Genomic DNA, 21679 nt, shown 5'->3' on the forward strand with positions numbered 1-21679 from the left:
GCTGGGGCGCCCAGAAGAGTGATGTTGTGGCAGTGACAGAAGGATCGGAAAGTGGTCACTGCCACACAAGTGGTCATGCACATTCCATTGGATAGACGGGAAGAGGCGAGGGCTATAGATCGAAAGGTCGATGGCGGAGTACGTGCCATGTGCCATGCTGAAGTGTGTGAAGGAACCATCATTTAAAAGTGAAAGATCGAGCTGTGCCAATAAATGCTCAATGGTGGCGCCTTGACCTGTTGCCACTGACCCAACCCACAGAGGGTTATGGGCGTTGAAGTCGCCCAGTAACAAGAAAGGTGACGGCAATTGGGCTAGCAGCACAGCCAGCTCATGCTGCGCGACATCACCATCCGGTGGAAGGTAAAGACTGCAGACAGTAATAGCCTGTGGCGTCCACACCCTAACAGCGACAGCCTCTAAAGCTGTTTGTAGAGGGACAGACTCGCTGTGAAGAGTTTGAAGGACATAGATGCAGACGCCACCAGACACCCTTTCATAAGCTGCTCGGTTCTTATAATAACCCCGATAGCCACGGAGGGCGGGGGTTCGCATTACTGGAAACCAAGTTTCCTGCAGAGAAATGCAGAGGAAAGGATGAAGGCTGATAAGTTGGCGGAGCTCAGCTAGATGGTGGAAGAAACCGCTGCAGTTCCACTGGAGGATGGTGTTGTCCATGGCTGAGAAAGGCGTGAAAGGACGGGGAAGGCAATTTACGCCGCTTATTCACTCGCTGCCACCGATTCAGTACCCGTGTGAGTGACATCCATGGCGTCCGAGGGACCAGCGAGATCAAGGTCCACAGCGGACGCCAGAATCTCGACCTCATCCTCACACGCAGAGCTCGAAGGGTGCAGTGCGGTCGGTGCCACCGCAAGTTCTTTGGCCTTAGAGGTCTTGCGCTTGGACTTCTCTCGCTGAACCTTGGGTTTCACCAGCTGGGAAGGCTTCACTGAATCAGTCTCCGGGACGGAGGAGGATCGTGAAGCCCTACGACCAGCCGCTGGTGGGGACTTATGCCATTGTCGGGCGTCATCCTTCCCGCTGGTGGAAGCCTGGGAAGGGAGGGTCCCAAGGGAACCCTTACGGGCGAGAGCAGCCGAAGAAGTTAGACGCTTCTCCGGCTGAGAAGCAGGGACGGACGTCCCCAATGGGTGGGAGGATGTTGCTCCTGAGGTAGGTGGTGCAGGAGCAACCGGTTGGGTAGAACCCCCCACGGGCAAGGGGGCAGGAGGGATTGTACTGCTCATCGAGCTGGCTGGAATTCTCGAAACTGATGGGGCTAGCACAGTTGTTGTAGCAGCTGCGTAAGAAGATGTCATTCTCACAGAATGGAGTCTGTCATATTTCCTTTTGGCCTCAGTATAGGTCAGTCGGTCCAGGGTCTTATATTCCATGATTTTTCGCTCTTTCTGAAAGACTTTGCAGTCTGGCGAGCAAGGTGAATGATGCTCTCTGCAGTTGACACAGATGGGAGGCGGAGCACATGGAGTATTGGGATGTGATGGGCGTCCGCAATCTCGACATGTGAGGCTGGAAGTGCAGCGAGAAGACATATGGCCGAACTTCCAGCACTTAAAGCACTGCATCGGGGGAGGGATATAGGGCTTGACGTCACAATGGTAGACCATCACCTTGACCTTCTCCGGTAATGTATCACCCTCGAAGGCCAAGATGAAGGCACCAGTAGCAACCTGATTGTCCCTCGGACCCCGATGAACGCGCCGGATGAAATGAACACATCTACGCTCTAAGTTAGCGTGCAGCTGGTCATCAGACTGAAAAAGGAGGTCCCTATGGAAAATAACACCCTGGACCATATTTAAACTCTTATGTGGTGTAATGGTAACGTTAGCATCCCCCAACTTGTCACAAGCAAGTAACCTGCATGACTGGGCGGAGGATGCCGTTTGTATCAGTACTGACCCAGAGCGCATTTTGGATAAGCCCTCCACCTCCCCAAACTTGTCCTCTAAATGCTCGACGAAGAACTGAGGCTTTGTGGATAGAAAAGACTCCCCATCAGCTCTCGTACAAACTAAGAATCGGGGCGAATAACTGCTACTGCCATCCTGAGATTTACGTTCCTCCCACGGTGTGGCCAGGGAGGGGAACGCTTTCGGATCGTACTTCTGAGCATTAAATTGAGCCCGAGAACGCTTAGAGACTGCTGGCGGCTAGCCACCAGAGACGATGTACCACGCTTCATTGCGGGTCATCCGCCCTGATGCTACCTACTCCAACCAAGGGCCCTCCCCACGGGCGCCACCCAGCCACAGCAAAGGCCACCTGGCAGGATGGCCATTGCCAGGAGTCCTGACACCCCAGGAGGATAGGCATCTACTCCTTGGCATACGTGGGGAGTTAACGGCGCAGGCATCAGTAGAGCGATCCCTGTGTTGTCAGGGGGCTACAACCAACAGGGTACATGGCGGCCCCACCACAACGGACTGGCTACCGTGCTGGATGTTAGGTAACATGTGGTCCATGGTCGCCGTCAGTGCAGAAAGAGGCACTGCACAGTGCAAGGTGTAATCTGCACGCAGGAACGTAGTCATGCCCAAGAGATGGAGAGCGGGCAGGACTGCAAGTCAACAGCGAATAAGCTGGCAAAAGGTCTGATCGCAAGATGGACACAATGCACCAAGTAAGGCGCCCTTCCCCAATCGGCTCGCTCTTCGGAAAAGTTTGAGAGATGGAGGTCAAACCCAACAGGGGACCATCACAGAAGGCCGAAAAGTTTGAGACTCCTTTTAGTCGCCTCTTATGACAGGCAGGAATACCGCGGGCCTATTCTTACCGCCAAACCCGCAGGGGGGCATTGCCAGGAGTTCTGGTGCCCCAAAGTGATAAGCATCGACTCCTGGGCATACACGAGGCATTAACAGCTCAGGTACTAGCAGTGTGATCCCTGTGGTTTCGGGGGGGCTCAGCCAAGTGGGTACTTAACACCCCCACCACACGGACTGGCTACCGTGCTGGTGACCAGCAGGAGGGGGGCCAGGGTGCAAAGGGAAAGGGGGGGAGGGGGAGAGGAACCTGCACCATGGAAGCTAGGTAGGGAACTCATCCGCAAATGGCTCACACTGAATGGAAAATTTTGGGAATGGAGGTCAAACACCAAGGGGACCAAAAACACCGAAAAGGAGATGGAAACAGCAAACTAAACAATAGCACAGACCAAAACAAAGCCAGGAGGATAGCCAGACCGACAAAGAAGTCCACTAAGAGGGAAAAGAGGGGCAGGGACAAAGAAGCAAGGATAAGGAGGGAGAGGAACAGGGATGGTAATGCAGCCTGGAAAGGAAAGGAGACTGCAATAGCTCGGGGCCCCATGCGCGCCACATACGTACCCACGAAAGGACTGTGGGCCCCCAGGAGGGGATTTCAATTTATATTGTTATCAATACGAAAACCAAATCCAGAGATGTGAACCACAAAATTAAGCACTTGAACAAAAAGAAAGATTAGGGTTTAACTCCCTATCAATGACAAGATTCCAGAATGAGATTTTTACTCTGCAGTGGAGAGCTTCTGTAAAGTTTGGAAGGTAGGAGACGAAATACTGGCAGAAGTAAAGCTGTGAGTACTGGGCGTGAGTCGTGCTTCGGTAGCTCAGATGGTAGAGCACTTGCCTGCGAAAGGCAAAGGTCCCGAGTTCGAGTCTCGGTCGGGCACACAGTTTTAATCTGCCAGGAAGTTTTAATGACAAGATTATTAGAAGCAGAGAAAAAGCTCAGATGGGCGAAGGATGGGGAAGGAAACTGGCCATGTCTTTCCAAGGCAACTGTTTGTGATTCAGTATTAAGTGGAGATGGTGAGGAAGGAAACATTTAGATCGACCTGCACTAAGGTTTTGTTTGAAGATTGTAGCACTCTCAGTACAGGTACATCAGTATCTTTGAGGTGGATCTTCTTCAGACACAAACACAAATGTCTTCAATTCAAACCATGTCCATCTTAAGTAGAAGATTTATCCTATGACTTTTTGAATTATGTTTCCCCCTTGCTTTTCTCCCTTTGCCTACTCTTTTCCTCATACTGCTGCCAATTGAAGAAGGCTCAACACCACATGCATTTTAATTTTAGCCTCTTTTGTTTCACTTGTGATGGTCTGAAAAATTTCACAATATTATGATGGGCTTTCCAGGTAAATTTTCATGTGCAAATAATGCTGCACACCTTTGGGAGTTTCGTGAGGGCAGGGGGTGTGGAGGAGCACCCACTTACGCTGCAACCACAACTGTAGAGTTCATATTTGGCACCACCAGTGGGAGACTGAAATGACAGCATGGACATCTCTAAAAAGGGCAATCACAGAAGTTGAAAAGAAAATCATAGGAAGCAAAGAACGTAACAGCAAAAAATATGGGTAACAGAAGAAATACAGAAGAAAGAAGTACAGAAATGTACAGGGAACTTTAAGAATACATAAATACAAGTCATTTAGGAATGAAATAAATAGGAAGGGCAGGGAAACTAAGGCACACTGGCTGCATGAAAAATGTGAAGAAATAGAGAAAGAAATGATTGTTCGAGGGACTGACCTAGCATATAGAGTAGTCAAAATAACCTTTGATGAAATTAAAAGCAAAGGTGGTAATAATAAGAGTGCAATGGGAATTCTACTGTTAAATGCAGGGGAGAGAGTTGATAGGTGGGAAGATTATACTGAAGGTCTATGAGGGGGAAGACCTGTCTGGTGACATGCTAGAAGCCAGAACAGGAGTCGATATAGAAAAGAGGAGATTCAATATTAAAATCAGAATTTAAAAGAGCTTTGGAAGATTTAAGATCAAATAAGGCAGAAAGGACAGATTACATTCTATCAGAATTTAAAAAAAACATTGGTGGGAGCAGCAACAAAACAACTATTCACACTGGTGTGTAGAATACGAGTCTGGTGACATACCATCACACTTTTGGAAAAATATAATCCACACAATTCTGAAGATTGCGAGAGCTGACAAGTGTGACAATTATCGCACAATCAGCTTAACAGCTCATGCATCCAAGTTGCTGACACCAATAATATACAGGAGAATGGAAAAGAAAAGTGCGGATCTGTTAGATGACTATCAATTTGGCTGTAAGAAAAGTAAAGGCACCATAGAGGCCATTTTAACATTGCTGTTGATAATGGAAGCAAGACTATAGAAAAATCAGGACACATTCATAGGATTAGTCGACATGCAAAAAGTGTTTGACTATGTCAAATGGTGTAATACGTTTGAAACTCTGAGAAAATTAGGAGTAAGCAATAGAGAAAGACTGGCAATATACAATATGTACAAGAACTAACTAAGAGGGAACAATAAGAGTGAAAGATCAAGAGCAAAGTGCTTGGATTAAAAAGGGTGTACAACAGGGATGTAGTCTTACACACCTCCTGTTCAATCTTTACATCGAAGAAGCAATGACAGAAATAAAAGAAAGGTTCAAGAGTGTAATTAAAACTAAAGGTGAAAGGATATTAATGATAAGATTTGTTAATTACATTGATATCCTCAGTGAAAGTGAACAAGACTTGCAGGATCTGCTGAATGGAATTAAGAGTCTAATGAGGACAGAATATGGATTATGAGTAAATCGAAGAAAGACTAAAGTAATGATAAGTAGCAGAACAGCGAGAAACTTATCAGGATTAGTGATCACATAGTAGATGAAGTTAAGGAAATCTGCTATCTGGGCAGCAAAATATCGCATGACAGATGGAGCAAGGAGGGCATCAAAAGCAGACTAGCACTAGCAAACAGGGCATACCTGGCCAAGAGAAGTCGAACAGTATCAAACATAGACCTTAATTTGAGGAAGAAATTTCTGAGAATGTACGTCTGGAGCACAGCACTGTATTGTAGTGACAGTGGGAAAATAAAATCAGAAGAGAACTGTTTGAGATGTGGTGCTACAGAAAAAAGTTGAAAATTATGTGGGCTGATAAGGTAAGGAATAAGGTGGTTACCCACAGAATCACCGAGGAAAGGAATACATGGAAAACACTGACAAAAAGAAGGGACAGGATGGTAGGACATCTGTTAAGACGTTGGGGTATAACTTCCATGGTACTAGAGCAAGCTGTAGAGGGTAAAAACTGTGAAGGAAGACTGAGATTGGAATACATCCACCAAATAATTGAGGGCACAAGTTGTAATTGTTACTCTGAGATGAAGAGGTGGCACCGGAGAAAAAAAAAAAAAATCATGGCCGGCTGCATCAAACCAGTCAAAACACTGACGACACCCCCTCCCCCCTCCACCCCCCCCCCCAAAAAAAAAAAAGAAGACAGGAAGGGGCTGTTAATAAAGGGGCCCTCTCTGATAATCACAAATTTTATGGGCTTGCCTTCACTGAATTCAACGTGGACCATGACCGGCACCACACCATCTTTTCAGGTGAGTCAATATTTAACTCAGTACATGGGATCCAGTGATGGTCTGCAGGAAACAGGGAGCACATTATGATCAACAATACATGGCAGAATATTCACACATTGGCCGCACCACAGTCTGAAGCTGGGGTGGATGTAATCAGATGTGACACTGGTTCTTCATCGAATCTATGGTTATCTTGCCATGGATGCAGAGTGTGAGGATACACTATCAAGTTCCAGGAGGACCACACACCACTTCACAAGATTGAAATCATTCAGCAATAGCTTTCACAACAAGCTGATTTCGACCAGATTGACTGGCCTTTTTTAGCACTGAACTTTAATCCTACTGAAAATTTGTGGGCCAAAATGAAAAGTCACATGAACTTACAATAGCTGTCACCAATCCCACACACTGCTGAGCAACTGAGGGATATAGTGTTTGATGCATGGGAGAATCTCATGGTCGATGATGTGTATCAACAGATGAGGCAGGCAACTGATAGCAATGTTGGGTGGATCTCCCTGAAGTTACATTTCCCTTGCCTCTCATTAATTTACTTTATATTACAACATTCAATAAAACCGTTTTTGTTAATTGGAAATCTATGTGAAATCATAGTACTTTAAATTTTATTTACTGAATTCATGCTATTTAACACTTAATAGATATAAATTTGAAAAAAGGCACAAACAGATCAATTTGAATCAGAATAGAAATAATGTCCTAATATAAGACAGTCACATAATAATATGCTCTTCCTTAGCACCTCTCCTATATTTTCTGCATTTGTTGTGCAAAAGAAGTGCAGTCAGGGCATACAAAAGTCCTTTTTCTCAAATCAACATTATTTGGGAGCCCAGGAACAGCATTCCATGCAGTGTGCCCATACTCTCTGCTAGTCTTCAGAGAATCGACCACTGCAGAATATGCATTCATTGTCTTCAGATTGCCTATCTGAAGCACTGTCCTTAATTAAATTTTTATCAGACTCCAAATGAATAAGATTGTTTCCTTTGGTTTTTTTTATTTCCCTTCTTTTTCTTTAAGAACAAAAAATTTCACTTCTGTATCCTTTATTTCTGCTACAGCTTTCTTCCGTTTTGATTGTTTCAAACGTTCCCTGCAAGAGGATGCTCTTAGCTATTTAGCAGATTCAGAACCTCCTGATTTTACTGAAACTGGTGGCTCTTCATGTAGCTTGCTAATCTTGGGAGCTGGCAGGATACTATTTGGACTCACTCTCTAACTGTATGCCTATTACATGTGAGGAGTCCTGTTTTCAAGAGGTTGTTTATATCATTTTCCACTGCAAAAAGGCACAGGACTCCATTGCCCATCACAAAATTTGAGTGTGGGTTCTCCGCTGGGCGTGAGAAAGAGGATGATGGGGGTGTGTCCACAGATGGCTGCAGATGACACTATAACAACATTTATTGATCAGCTGCAATAAATTGATTGTTGGACATTTGGGCGAGGTCTGTTTCTGCTCGTAATATTCTTGGTGGCGATGAATTACATGTGCACCCGCTGCTGAGACTGTAGCTGCACTGGCGTAACTGGAATCCGTGTTGGGAGGGGGGGGGGGGTAAGGTCAGTGCCCTGTCTCCTTTCTCAGTGGCTGTCTGGCATCAGTGGACCAGGGCAACGGAGCATTACCACAATGCACCCCAGATGGTAACTCCCATTACAGGCGGCTGCCTGCTGACTGTTCAAACTATAGTGACAGTGATGACTACAGAGATGGTGTCATTCTGGCATCCCCTAGGCAATAACCTGCATTATGACAGTGACTATTATGGTGACTGCAATGAGAGCGATGACCCTGAACTGATGGCGGCCGGGAGTGACACAGGCTCTGCATCACTCCAACACCTCACAACAGTTGAAGATGACGAGCTGGCTGCTGATCCTTAAATATGGCTTTCTGCTGCTGATCTTTGTGGTTCTCCCTCCCCAGTAGGTTAGTGGAATATTCTGACGTTACTCGGTTGGCGTAACTGACCTGATTACTGCCTTCGATGTTGACACCCTGGTGTACCACGAGCTGCTTCCTGTCATGTCCTCCACTGGTCAGTGATGCAGTGCTCTCCTTCGTGTTTCTTAACTAGGCACTCTGCTGATGCACGTGCATCACGGTACCACACTACTGAGCTTTGCAACAGAATGTAACACACATATGACTTCTAGCTTCCAATATTCCTTCAAATTTTAACTAATTTCATTACTGTAAGACTCATACCCTTAGCCAACTTAATCACTCTGAGGATTTGACCCCCTACATAGTTGTTGCTGCTCTCAGGTAGGCTGCTCCATGTAATCTAAAATGACATTAACACTCAATCTGGGTTATTTGCCCAGTGGGTTTCTATATCTTGGACATAATGCATTTTAAACAGTCCCATGAATGCCACACAAGAGGTTGCATTTTATGCGTGGAATAGGGTGATAAACAGATGGAGATGGTTATCTCTTGCTTCATCTGTCACACAAATGTGATGGCTCACCTACTCTAAGACTCAGGTGCTGTGAGAAATAAATTCCGATATTTCGAAACAGAGCTCAGTACATACTTTAGTCAGACTCTAGCTGTCTCACATTAGCGAACTCTCCCATAAAGGGCACCTTTCCTCTGTATTCATCGTAATTTTCAGTAATTATAGTATGTTTTGGGTAAATTAAAAACAATGTAAATCAGAACATATTCATTTTCTCAAAGGTAAGTCTCTTTCTTGGTAATTATTGCTATGTTATTTGTTGCCTGCCCACCACCCAGCATGCAATCTCGTATTTGCGAAAAGGCTCCGGTCCAGAGTTGAGTCAACAGGAGTATCTCGTTTTTGCATTCAATACCACCTTGCAGTAAACACTGCTGGATTTTCTGTTGTGGGATGTTGCAGCTGCCAACCCGCTTTTCTGGAAAATTGTCTTGGCAGTCCAGATGAGATGGCTCAAGTGCGCACCTTTTGGGACTGGATTCAGGGTGGTAAAAGTTTTTATGCTCTGTGATTAACTCAAGTGTTGTCCACAGGTTCATCCTGCTCACCACAGAGGACCAAGCTGTCAAGTTGTCATCTCTCTGGAGTTGCATCCTTACATCTCCAGCTTCCACATGTGTCACACAGTGGTATGTCTCATATGAAGGCACTAGCACATGGCATATCTATTAGACAATGATTGAGTGCAATATTCAACACCTTGGAAAAGAGCATGCATGGCCTGTGGACAGAACCAGACAGCACCACTGCACAGTTCCCCCTGGACCCTCATATCCAATAATGGTTGGCAATTTGTGTCACAGGAATTCAAGGCTTTCTGCATTTGTAATGGTATATAGGATCTGACTACCGCCCTGTTTTACCCTGCTTCTAACTCAGAAGTGTAGTTATTCGTGTGAGCCTTTAGGGCATATAGAATGTTAATGCAACCAAATCCTGAGTACTGCTCGAGTGTTTGGGATCCCCACTAGATTGGAATAAATGAAGCAATTCAGAGGCAGACTGCTAGATTTTTTCAATCAACATGCGAGTATTATGGAGATACTTTGTGAACTCAAATGGGAATCCCTGGAGGGAAGACGATCTTCTTGCAGAATACTATTGAGCAAATTTAGAGAATCAGCATTTGAAGCTGACTGGCAAACTACTATACTGCTGCCAGTGTACATTTCGTGCAAGGGCCACAAGGATAAGAGAAATTAGCACTCATATGTAGGCATATAAAAAGTAATTTTTCCCTCACTCTATTTGTAAGTGGAACAGGAAAGGCAACTAGTAGCGGTACAACATACCCCCCACCACGCACTATATAGTGGCTTGTGAAGTATGTATGTAGATGTAGGTGTAGGTGTAGGCAACAGCCTGTGCAGTGTAGTGGGCACTGGTTACTTTAGCCTGCAGAAACACCAAATGTGACCACAAGATGTAACTGATGACACACCCATCCACTCCCGCCCCTGTGTTTACTGAGACTTGTTTGCTTCTAGTATCGTGCACTTTCAACAGTACGTGTTAACGCCATTAATTACGATACACCCTGTATAAGCTCACTGGAGAAAATATTAGCTGACTCTTTTCATGTTTTGATCAAACTGGAAGGATGACATCACTGTGGTGGGGGTATTGCTCTGGGTTGACTTGGAGATTTTCAATGGGGGCTTCAGTGAGGTTTCACCTGTAGAGACACTATAACCACTCCAACTGTGACTGTGACTTTTGAATCAATCACAGCTTTAATTGTTAGGTTCAGGACACTCAAAGTCAAGTTTATCAACACCTGCATAAAATTTGTTTTCGACAAGTGAACCTGAAACTTTCCATAGGCCCCATAATTTTCTTCCTGGAAGACTGGACTGCTAAAGCCACAGTACTTATTAAGATGACAAAGAGCAAAGTCTGGTCATCCAACACACAGATTTGACTATTCTGATTTGATTTACTTGTCACTTTACTTGAAGCATACAACCTATTTTAAATAATCAAAATAATCTCAGGACATCAGGAATTAACTTGTTACCTGGACACAAATTTGCTGTAAATAATTGAGTGTTTATGTACACTGTTCTCTTCTCAACTTTACAAAACAAACATGGTCGCACCAGAGAAGGAAAAGAGCAGAACATTAGTCCTTGGTCCTTTTTTTTTGTAGGAAAAAGGCATATATCAATAAAAATGCTTGCAAGACATTATAGGGAACATTGTCTTATTCCAAAAAATTGTATACAAATTAACTACCAATTGGCAAAAGAAACTGATAGAACTCTAATTTTACATAAAACACAATTCACACATACCTTTCCATCCTTTCCTGAGGATTCAAACCACATAGCAGATGGTTTTATAATTCTGGTGTGATAGTCATCTCCAGGCCAAGAAGGTAGAGACAAATTTTGAACTTCATTCTGCATACACGGAAAGAATTAATAAATATGAAAATGTAGTAATTCTATAGGAAATATTGGAGGTGATTAATTTAAAGCAAGTTAGACATATGAGTACCTGTGAACAAGTAATCCATGCAAGTAAAAGCAATAGTATGATAAACAAACAATAGTGAAATCCAGACAAACTTTAGATACATGTCTTGAGAAGATGCAGCCAGGTAACACGAAGAAAGGTGAAACTTCCTGGCAGATTGGGACTGTGCCAAACTGGGGCTCAAACCTGATAGCTTTGCCTTTTGCGGGCAATTGCTCTACTGACTAAGATGATCTTACCTCATGGCTTTACATCCACCAGTACCTCATCTCCTACCTTCCAAACTTCACAGAAGTTCTTTTGCATGCCTTGCGGGACTAACTCCTGGAAGAAAGGATACTGTGTAGACATGGCATAGATACTGTGTAGACAGATGGTTTCCAGAAACTGAAAGGTTCTAGGTTTGAGCCCTGCTCCAGCACATAGTTTTCTTCTGCTGAGAAGTTTCAAATCAATGCACACTCCACTGCAGGGTGAAAATGCATTCATTAAGAATGATATCAAAAATTGTGAAAAATAATTCATAGTGAAAAAGGCACATTTTCTGTGATAAGACATTCTGTGGCCGAAAGTAATTTTCAGTCAAATGTTTTACTAATCCCATAAAACTTACAGATTTTTTTCCATTTGTCATTGCTATTGTTGTTGTCTTCAGTCTGAAGGGTGTCTTGATACAGTTCTCCACACTCTTCATCATGTGCAGTGCAAGCCTCTTCATCTCCAAATAACTACTACTCATCTCCGGCTCTCCCCAATTCTATTCACTATCTCCATCCTCCCTACTAGATACACGATCTACCCATCTAATCTTTGGCAATCTTCTGTAACACCACATTTCAAAAGCTTCTATTCTGTTCTTGTCTGAACTGTTATTGTTCGCATTTCACTTGCATACAACACTACACTACACTACACTACACTACACACAAATGCCTTCAGATAAGACTAACATTGAAATTTATATTTGATGTAAAAAAAAAAATCTCTTTTCCCAGAAATACTTTTCTTGTCATTCCATTCTGCATTTTATATCCTCTCTAGTTCGTCCATCATAAATTATTTTATTGCCCAAACAGCAAAACTCATCTACTTTTTATGTCACATTTCCTAACCTAATTCCCTCAGCAGTCCTTGGAACATAGGAGACGAGGTATTGGCAGAATTGAAGCTGTGAGGACAGGTCGTGAGTCATGCTTGGGTAGCTCAGATGGTAGAGCACTTGCACGATAAAGGCAAAGGTCCCGAGTTCGAGTCTCAGTCTGGCACACAGTTTTAATCTGCCAGGAAGTTTCATACCAGTGCACACTCTGCTGCAGTGTGAAAATCTCATTCTGGAAGCATTAGTAATGTTTAATTTATGCTCTGTGTAAAATTCTACTCAGCAGCTTTCTCTTTTATTCCTTTCTCCCAGCCCTCATTGTCTTAATCTTTTTTCTTCTCTTCCTCTTTCTCTTTCTCTCTCATATCATCAAATTCCAGTCACTCACCACAATTAAGTTTTCCTCTCCCTTAACTATATGAATAATTTGTTTTGTCTCATCATACATTCTTTCCATTTCTTCACCATCTGGGGAGCTAGGTGGCATATAAATTTCAACTACGGTGATGAGTGTTAGCTTTGTTTTTATCTTTGCTACTGCAATGCATTCACTATGCTGCTCATAGCAGCTTACACACATTGCTATTTGCTTATTCATTACTAGCCTTTGGCATGCATTACCCCTATTTGATTTTTTTTTAATAACCATTACTCACTTGATCAGAAGTCCTGTTCATCCTGACACCAAACTTCACTAATCCCCACTACATCTAATTTTGACCTATCCATTTCCCTTTTCAAATTTTGTAATCTACCTATCTGATTGAAGGATCTAATATTCCACGCTCCAATCTGTAGAATGTCAGTTTTGTTTTTCCTAATGACGACATCCTCCTTGGGAATGAGGGACTATTTTACCCCTGGACTATTTTACTCAAGAGGACGCCATCATTGAACAATAAAACAGAGCTGCATCTCCTCAGGAAAAGTAACAGATGTAGTTTCTCCTTGCTTTCAGCCATTCAAAGTACCAGTACAAAAAGGCCATGTTGGCTATATTACAAGGCCACATCAGCCAATCATCCAGACTGTTGCTCCTGTAACGACTGAAAAGACTGTTGCCCTCTTCAGGAACCAAACATTTGTCTGGCCTCTCCGCAGATACACTCTTCGCCCCGCTCCCCTCCCCAAAACCCTGTTCCTGTGTTTATGCATACATAATATGAAGAAAGCCTAGGCAATCAAAATGTTCACGGAAAGATGTCAAGTATTGATAAAATAAATGTTTGTGGGGTTGTTGTTAAAATGACAATGGAGTGTGAGAACAGAGGTGGAATGTTAACTTCCTGGAGCCAGATTATCATCTTGAAAAGCTGAAAAGAATAGGGTAAATGATTACATGCATGTAGGAAGACAGCAGTCCTCCAAAGATTCTATACACATTTCCCAGAGAAGTTGTATGGCATCCACATGAGTAGTTACAATATTCTTCTCATAGAGAAAGTATGCACACTAGTCAGCTTACTATACAGGGGTTAATGGCTTTCTCTCACCATAAAGTTTGTTCTGGGCACTCACCTGCTGCCACAAATTCCAGTATCACAACTGTCAAAACATACACAATCAAGGGAACAATTAATCATGACAGGAACCAGAGAATTTAGTTTAAAAATGCAATATGTGACTGGTAACCCACTGGGCTACCACACCCTTCAGCAGAAACTCAACACTCAATGCCCCTGCCTCCTTAGCCAGTCGCAGTCAAAACCAGTCTTCTAACAGCCTCCCCAACCACGGGGTGCCTCGTGCCACTCCTCTGCAGCAACAGCCAAGGGAATCAGTGCAGTGCTCCACAAAGGCTTGCTGATCCAGCCATGATGCTTGTTGCAGGGCTCAGCCATCAGAGAGCAGCAGCACTCCACCTGGCGCAAATCTACCAGGCATGATGCCTGCGCCAGCACCCACCATTGCCATGCCAAACTCTGACCATCTATTTATGCTGAGGTCATGAGCTGCTCAAGCACTCCTTTGCTTGCAGTGTTACAGTCTACCTACTGTCTCTGCATACAAGCTATTCATGCTGTTATTCTAGATTACTCTGTCGGATTTGCTTTATGAAACTTTTCATTACACTTGTGAAATTTTGCACGGTACCGTGTGCTGTGAAATATACCTGTTGACTGTACTGCTGTACTTTTATTTATGCTGCATATCGCAACATAAATGGTGGTGATAGTGGTCAAACCTAGTGCTATGTTGTGTAAACATAGACCCAGCATAGCGTCAGCCGCTGCGAGGCTTGTCCATAGAGGTCATTTTTCAGTAGTAGCAGCTGGAAGAAAAGAAGTGCCAGGAGGCTCCTTTGCCCAAATTACTATCAAATCAGATGGCAATGCATTCACTCCTGTTCCAACCATACAACAAAACACCCGAGGATTGGGATGCATATAGGAAGCAACTCTGACAGCATTTTGCTGCGTCAAGGAAGTACTCTCTGAAATGCTTATTTGAACCGGAATTGTCATGTTACATTGCACTGATTGGAATTTTATAAATATGAAAAACAGCCCAACCAGTCATGCTGTAATAATAATAATAATAATAATAATAATAATAATAATGTCGTGTGGCTAGGGCCTCCCGTCGGGTAGACCGTTTGTCTGGTGCAAGACGCCACTTCGGCGACTTGCGCGTCGATGAGGATGAAATGATGATGATTAGGACAACACAGCACCCAGTCGCTGAGTGGAGAAAATCTCTGACCCAGCCGGGAATCGAACCCGGACCCTTAGGATTAACAGCCTCTCGCGCTGACCACTCAGCTACCGGGGGCGGACAGTCATGCTGTGCCTGGATGGCTGAATTACATAGGCTTAGTAGAAAGTGCCATTTCATTACACTCAAAACTAGGGGATTGTATATGGAGGTTCTGATTTGAGAGGCTATTACTCATGCAGCGATGTGGAAGCAATCATATCATCCCATGCCCCTTCACCTTGAGGGAATTACAATCTTTCATCCTGAACCACAGATTACATGCCTTCACCATATTGCTACTAAGCATAAAAAGTAACACACACTTGACAACCCAAGCGTCATTCACTGAAATGGCTGACAACTCAGACGGAAAATACACACTGGAACGTAAGCGGTTAAAAAAATGCCATTTGGTCAGGAAATGGTGAACTGTCAAAGGTTGATGACAATGAGCAAAAAATGGTGAGGGATTACTACTCAACAAATGGTTATGGCTAAATGCAACCTAGTGAAAAAGATCTCCTCGTGATGAGAGGGCTGAAAGCAGGTCGACCAAGCTGCTGGGAGAGGTTTCATTCTGAAGAGCTTGTTCCCATGAAGAGGTGGTACCAAAGAGACACCATCTGCTGACGGATGGCAATGCAGAGATCATCCAAAGGAATGGAACAGCTAGCAGCCAAGGCAGGACTGCAGCCTTGGTAGCAGTGTCAGCAGCCACATTTCCCATCAGAGCGATGTGAGCAGGAACGCTAATGAACATAACATTGCCTCCCTCAACAGTGAGCAAGCAGAAGCTTTCTTGGACCCATTGCACAAAGGAATGGACTGTGCACAGCACAGAGAGGTTCTGAAGAGCACCGAGAGAATCAGAGCCTATGACACAATTAAAAAGCCTGTGTCACTGAATGTACTGGCTGGCCTGATAGAGAGCAAAGAGCTCTTCTGTAAAAGCTGAACAGTGTTTTGGAAGCCGACACCAAAAGAGGTTGATGCCAATGGCGAAGACACATTCAACACTATGGTCAGTGTTAGAGCCATCAGTGTACACGAAGGTCCGATCGCCAAGTAGCATGTGAAGACAGAGAAACTTCAGTGATAGATCCAATCTAGAGTAGAGGCCTTAGGGAATGAAGACCAAGATGAACACAGGCCACCACATGATGCCAAGGCAGTGAAAGGTTCACACCCATCGGGAATGTGAGAGCTAGCGTGAAGTTAAGCTGCCAGAGGAGTGGCTGAAAGCAAACTCTTGGAGGTAACAGGAGGAGGACATACTCCATACTGGCAGTCAAGGGAGTTATCATAAAAAGGGGGCATAGAGCAGATGGCCAGGCATGGCAGACAAACGGCATGCGTATCTGCTGAGGAGAACACCACGCCAGTATGACAGTGGCTGTTCGGCAGCTTCTTCATACAGACTCACAACCGGGCTAGTGTAGAAGGTGCTAGTGACCAAATGTATTCCATGATGTGGATTGTGTTATAATGGTGTGAGATGAACAGATGTGCAGAGGAATAAACAAAACACCCATAGTCTAGTTTCGAATATACAAGGGGTCAGTACAAATGGAGGAGGGTGGTCAGATCTGCTCCCCGGGAAGTACCACTTAACGTGCACTGTCCAAGATGCGACAGTGGCTTGCAGCAGTAACAGACATCTCTCCTCTGCCTGCCGCCCCCCCCCCCTCTCCCCCAGTGAAAGAGCCTCCTCTGCTCGCTCAGGTAGACGGCAATATGACCAAATTTTGTGTGCAGTCACCACTGTTTCCCAAGGCGCAGCCAACATGCAGTCATGGTGCCATCCAGCAGTCGGCAACGGCATGGAGAGAAGTGTGGCCAAACTGGATCTAACTTTGAACTACACAGATATTTTTACTACAAGAAGAAGAGGATGACATGGTAATATTAATGTGGTCCTTCAATAGGAGGAAGAAAACTAGGATTAATAGTATTTTTGTGGCACAAGACAGTGAAGGTTGTTGTAACACACTGATTAAGAGGCACCTTTTAAATGACGACACCAAATTCAGAGTTTATTTTATGTTAGTTTGCGCATATTTTGCAACTTACAGAAAAAAATGTGTAACCTGTTCGAGCATCAGTGCAACTGAAAAACTCGCAGTGATGTTATTTTTCTTCTCTCATATACAACAATTTGGCTACAATTGTTAAAGTTATTATCTTTACTCTTTATCAGAAATATCAATGTTTTAATAACTCATTAATATTTTTACAAATCATGTAACATTAACTAAATCCTCATTTCTTATTAAGAGCAAATGTTTTCAGATGGTAATTGAACCCCTTCCTGTTACATGCTGTCATATTTCTGCTTTGAGGTGAAGACAGGGAAACATTCAGAAAATACCTATTTACTAGCATTCTTGGATATTGTTTAGGTAATACCTTCTACATGGTATGAATCACTGTGATAAAAGTCCTTATTTACTCTCCCAACATCAACAGGTTTAGTTTATAACAAGAGAGAGAGAGAGAGAGAGAGAGAGAGAGAGAGAGAGAGAGAGAGAGAGAGAGAGAGAGAGAGAGAGAGAGAGAGAACTTTATGCAGTATTCACTAAAATGGCCAACTGCTTTTATGAAACTTACAAAATAAGGTAAAAAATTAAACAAGACTTTAATTTTATAGTAAAAGGAACTACTTCAACCTCTTAAGAGCACTAGTCTCAAATAATATCAGTCTGTTCTGATATATTCTTAAAATTCTAATTTTTTAGTTTCATATCCATCACTTAACTCCAAATTTCACACACTTTTTTGACTGGACTAAAATACTGGGGGTTGGGGTGTTCTTATAGTCACACCCATGTTCAGCAGAAATAAATTTACATCTCACTTCATAGGTGCATCTAAGCATTTTATTTTCAATTCTGTGGATGCTTTCTCCCTTTCAGTCAGACTTTTTTAAAAAAAGGAAGACTTCCAGGTTAAGTGATATGGACAACTTCTGTACTGTCTCTGGAATCAGTCACAGTGTTTGAAACAATATTATTGGTCTTTTCTTCTGACTAAAAGAGTCAAATATCAGAGACAGATCTGCAACAAAATATTTCCCGTTTTAGTTAATCAAATGTATCAATACAGTGGTTGCTCGAAGTCCAGGGACACATCTGCATTTAGTTTAATCTACATGTATTCCTTATGTAACAATATTTCCATCAATGTTTTATGTGGTGTTATTACAGATCTGAATTACAAGTTTATGGTTAAAATTTCACTGCTCTGGCTCTAATACTTTTGGAGACTTCCGTTTTGTAAAGAGCTGAAAAAATACTTTTTTCCGACTGAAATGTTTTCTCTCTCTGAAACAGCTAGTTCTACTGCTATGAAATTTTTAATGCTGCCTAATTACACCGTAACAATCACAAATACAATTATACAAAGTGTGAAAAAAATTCCATCTGATATGGTTACCTCTCTAACTTAATTTTCCCCGATAAAATTGGTGGTTAAACTGGTCAGTTTCACGTCACAATAACTACTGATTGGCGACACTTGCACAAATTCAGACAGTGCAGTTTTCTCAACGTCTTGTTTGCGATACATCCACAGACAAATTAGGGCTAAATATTGCCAATTGGTAAATCACGGAATGAAACTGGTCAGCTCTGACACCGAGTTTATTGGGGAAAAATTTTGTTTGAGAGGCAACAAAATGAGAGGGAACTGCACGTGCAAGCAGGTGGCCTCTGTCACTGCGGGGTATCATGTTGCAGCTGCAGGCTGCTGTCACACCTTGCACAATGCCCCTTTAGGATACGTAGTAGGACATTGAGGGACTGGGTACAGGGTGCTGCCAGGTAAGGCACATGGAAGGACCAAGAAATTTCCCTACCAAACATGAGCCACAGGAATTTCATAGTTTCAGCAAATGGAAGAGTAACAGGCCCAAGATGTAAAGATGGTGGAAAAAAATTCATGCAGACGGCTTTGTCAGTGGGAAAGCAAAAGTCATTGTTGATGCTTCACAAGTAAAGATGATAAAGACATTGCTGAAGCTGCAGCTCAAGGAAACATGTCCGTGGAGGACTGGAATAGGTGGCAAAGCCATCAATGAAAAGGGAGGCGGAAATGCCTGTTGGGAGATGATTAGGTTCATGGCTACAGCAAAGAGAATAATGTTCAGAACGGAGCCTTGAGATGCCCTGTTCTCCTGGATAAAAGTGTCTGACAAGGCCGAACCCACACATACTTGAAAACTACTGTCTTTTAAAAATTCCTGAAGGAAATGGGGCAGGCGGCCTCAGTAAGTGCCCACTTGTATAGAATAAGAAGGATACCAGTCCTCCAACAGGAGTCGTAGGCTTTCTCCAAATCAAAAAACATATCCAAAGTCTGGTATTTCCGCAGAAAACCATTCATGACATGGATTCACAAAGTGACAGATACAGCTGGTTGTGGCAGCCAGCACATCTGAATGGGGATCGGACACTATATTAGCACACCAAAATGCCACCGGCTCTTAAGAACCGATTGCTTATGCTTCAAAATCGCCCAACACAGCCCATAACACACATTTCCAGATTGAACAGGAAGCATTCATGATCATTTTTGCACTAACAAAATTCCATGATTTTTCTCTACAGCACAAAGAACCACTTCATCACTGACCAAAAGCCTCATACTGCTCTCTATCGTGCCACCTAAGCTAACCCATCAAACAGCCCATTGTCTCAAGTGTTTGGTTCTTTTCCTCAGCAGGTATAACTATGAGATACATTTCCGCCTACACCCTGTCGTGCTTCCTGATGGAACTCAATCTGACGTTTGATCAAGACGAGGTCCTTTGTTTCCATTTACATGATAAGACCCAGCATGCTGTGGATCACTTTCCTATCACCAAATTGTGTATCACAGGTGCCATGGTTACAGACACAACATTGCAGCATGTGTCAATACGTCCTGCAGGGATAGCTGGACCGGCTCTCCAACCAGAAATCTAGCCCACTACAGCATGATTTTCAACTCCGTCATAGCCTCATTCTAGTAGATCGCATCATTTTGCTAACAACAGATCAAAATTTTCCATGAGTGGACTTTCCAGATAACTTTCAGCCAGATATGCTGTGCCATCTGCTGCTTGTCAGGTGTTATGTCAACTGGCCTGGTCTTGACAGGCAGAGTACCTCAAAAGAAATTGTCATAAATGTGCAACACACCAAACAGCATCTCATGTCATTCTCTCCCTGGCTGGTGCCCTCCCTCACAGCCTTGGGAGAGCATTCATTTCTATTTTGCTGGCACTTTTTTGGATGTCATCTGGTTATCAGTCATTGACACTTACTCTAGGTTCCCCTATGTTATTAACAATCATTCCACCAGCATGAAAGCTACTATTTAAGTCCTCACAAAATTTTCATCATAGAAAGTCTTTTCTGCACAATTCTGTCAGATAAGTGGCCACAATTCTGTGCACAGCTTTTTGAAAATTTCTGGCAGCAGAATGGTCTTCAACACATCAAGTCACCACCTTTACACCCCCAATCTAACAGTGATGTCAAGAGACTGTTCCAAACCTTCAAAACACAGACGAAAAATTCTGTCACCGAAATCACCTAAAGACAATGCTTTAACCCTTTTTCTGAGTTCGTAATGGGTTACACCTGTGAGGGAGAAGAGTCTGGTGGAGCTGGTCCACAGACACCAGCCACACATGCTCCTGCACCACTTGCTGCCAATTCCTATAGTGCCACCTGTCCCACCATTTTCACCCTTCAAAGCTGGGCACCCAAGTGTGGGTGCAGGGTTTCAGGTGCCAGGACAAATTGATCCTAGCAGCAATCCAGCAACCAAGGGGTCACCATGTGGATACAGGTGCTGGGACAGTGACCCGACACCAAACCCAACTCCACCTCTGGTGAGGTGACCAGCCATCCCAGTTCCAGATCACACTTCCACATTCTCCTCACAGTGATGTCGTGCAAGATTCCTCTACACTACTGTCCCTTTTCTGCACTCCAGTTCTGGAGCCTTTCTTTCCTCCATCCCCGCAACCCCACACACTGTTTCCAGCTGTACACTCGTCACACTCATTTTTCTAGGCCACCCACAAATGACCAGCCACCAGTGGCATCACAGCAGGGAGAACTGCTGTACCTTCCCAAGCAACACCTCTAGCAGAGGCTATTACCACTCATTCAAGCTGGATGTGGACATGGTATGCCCTCCAGTGCCTCCTGTAAACCGCCGCGGCCGAGGAGCCACTGCCACATAGTCTCCTTCTGGCCATAGCCCCTTTGCAGGCCAACTGGGAGTCAGTTAAGTCTGCAATGCCCTTCTGGGACTTCCACAGACTTTGCTCTCGTTTGGTATACCTCTCAGGGTCCTGCAAGGTGCAAGGCTGCACCATGCAGAGCTGCTCATCACCCACATAAGGGGGAAGGACTGTGATAACCTACTGGGCTACCACATCTTTCAGTGAGCATTGCAAACTGTCAATGCCACCACCTCCTCTGCCAGTTGCATTTACAACCAATCTGCTCTCTGCCCTCACAATCCCCCTTGGCCCACGAGGGTTC

The 21679-nt window shown here is 43.9% G+C and overlaps 1 protein-coding gene across 4 annotated transcripts in view; it reads right to left on the reverse strand.

Moving 5' to 3' along the window:
- LOC126470006 (protein artemis-like) overlaps nt 1-21679 on the reverse strand; it is a 208042-nt gene that overhangs the window by 95335 nt on the left and 91028 nt on the right. For all 4 annotated transcript variants that reach the window (XR_007586108.1, XR_007586109.1, XM_050097477.1 and 1 more), the window contains one exon: nt 11164-11271. Coding sequence is in view for 2 of the 4 variants with exons in the window: in XM_050097477.1 (XP_049953434.1) it covers nt 11164-11271 (108 nt within the window). In the remaining 2 variants the exon portion in view is untranslated. The remainder of the gene's footprint in view (nt 1-11163; nt 11272-21679) is intronic.

The sequence above is a fragment of the Schistocerca serialis genome, chromosome 3, assembly GCF_023864345.2.
Source record: "Schistocerca serialis cubense isolate TAMUIC-IGC-003099 chromosome 3, iqSchSeri2.2, whole genome shotgun sequence".
NCBI classification, from domain to species: Eukaryota; Metazoa; Arthropoda; class Insecta; order Orthoptera; family Acrididae; genus Schistocerca; species Schistocerca serialis.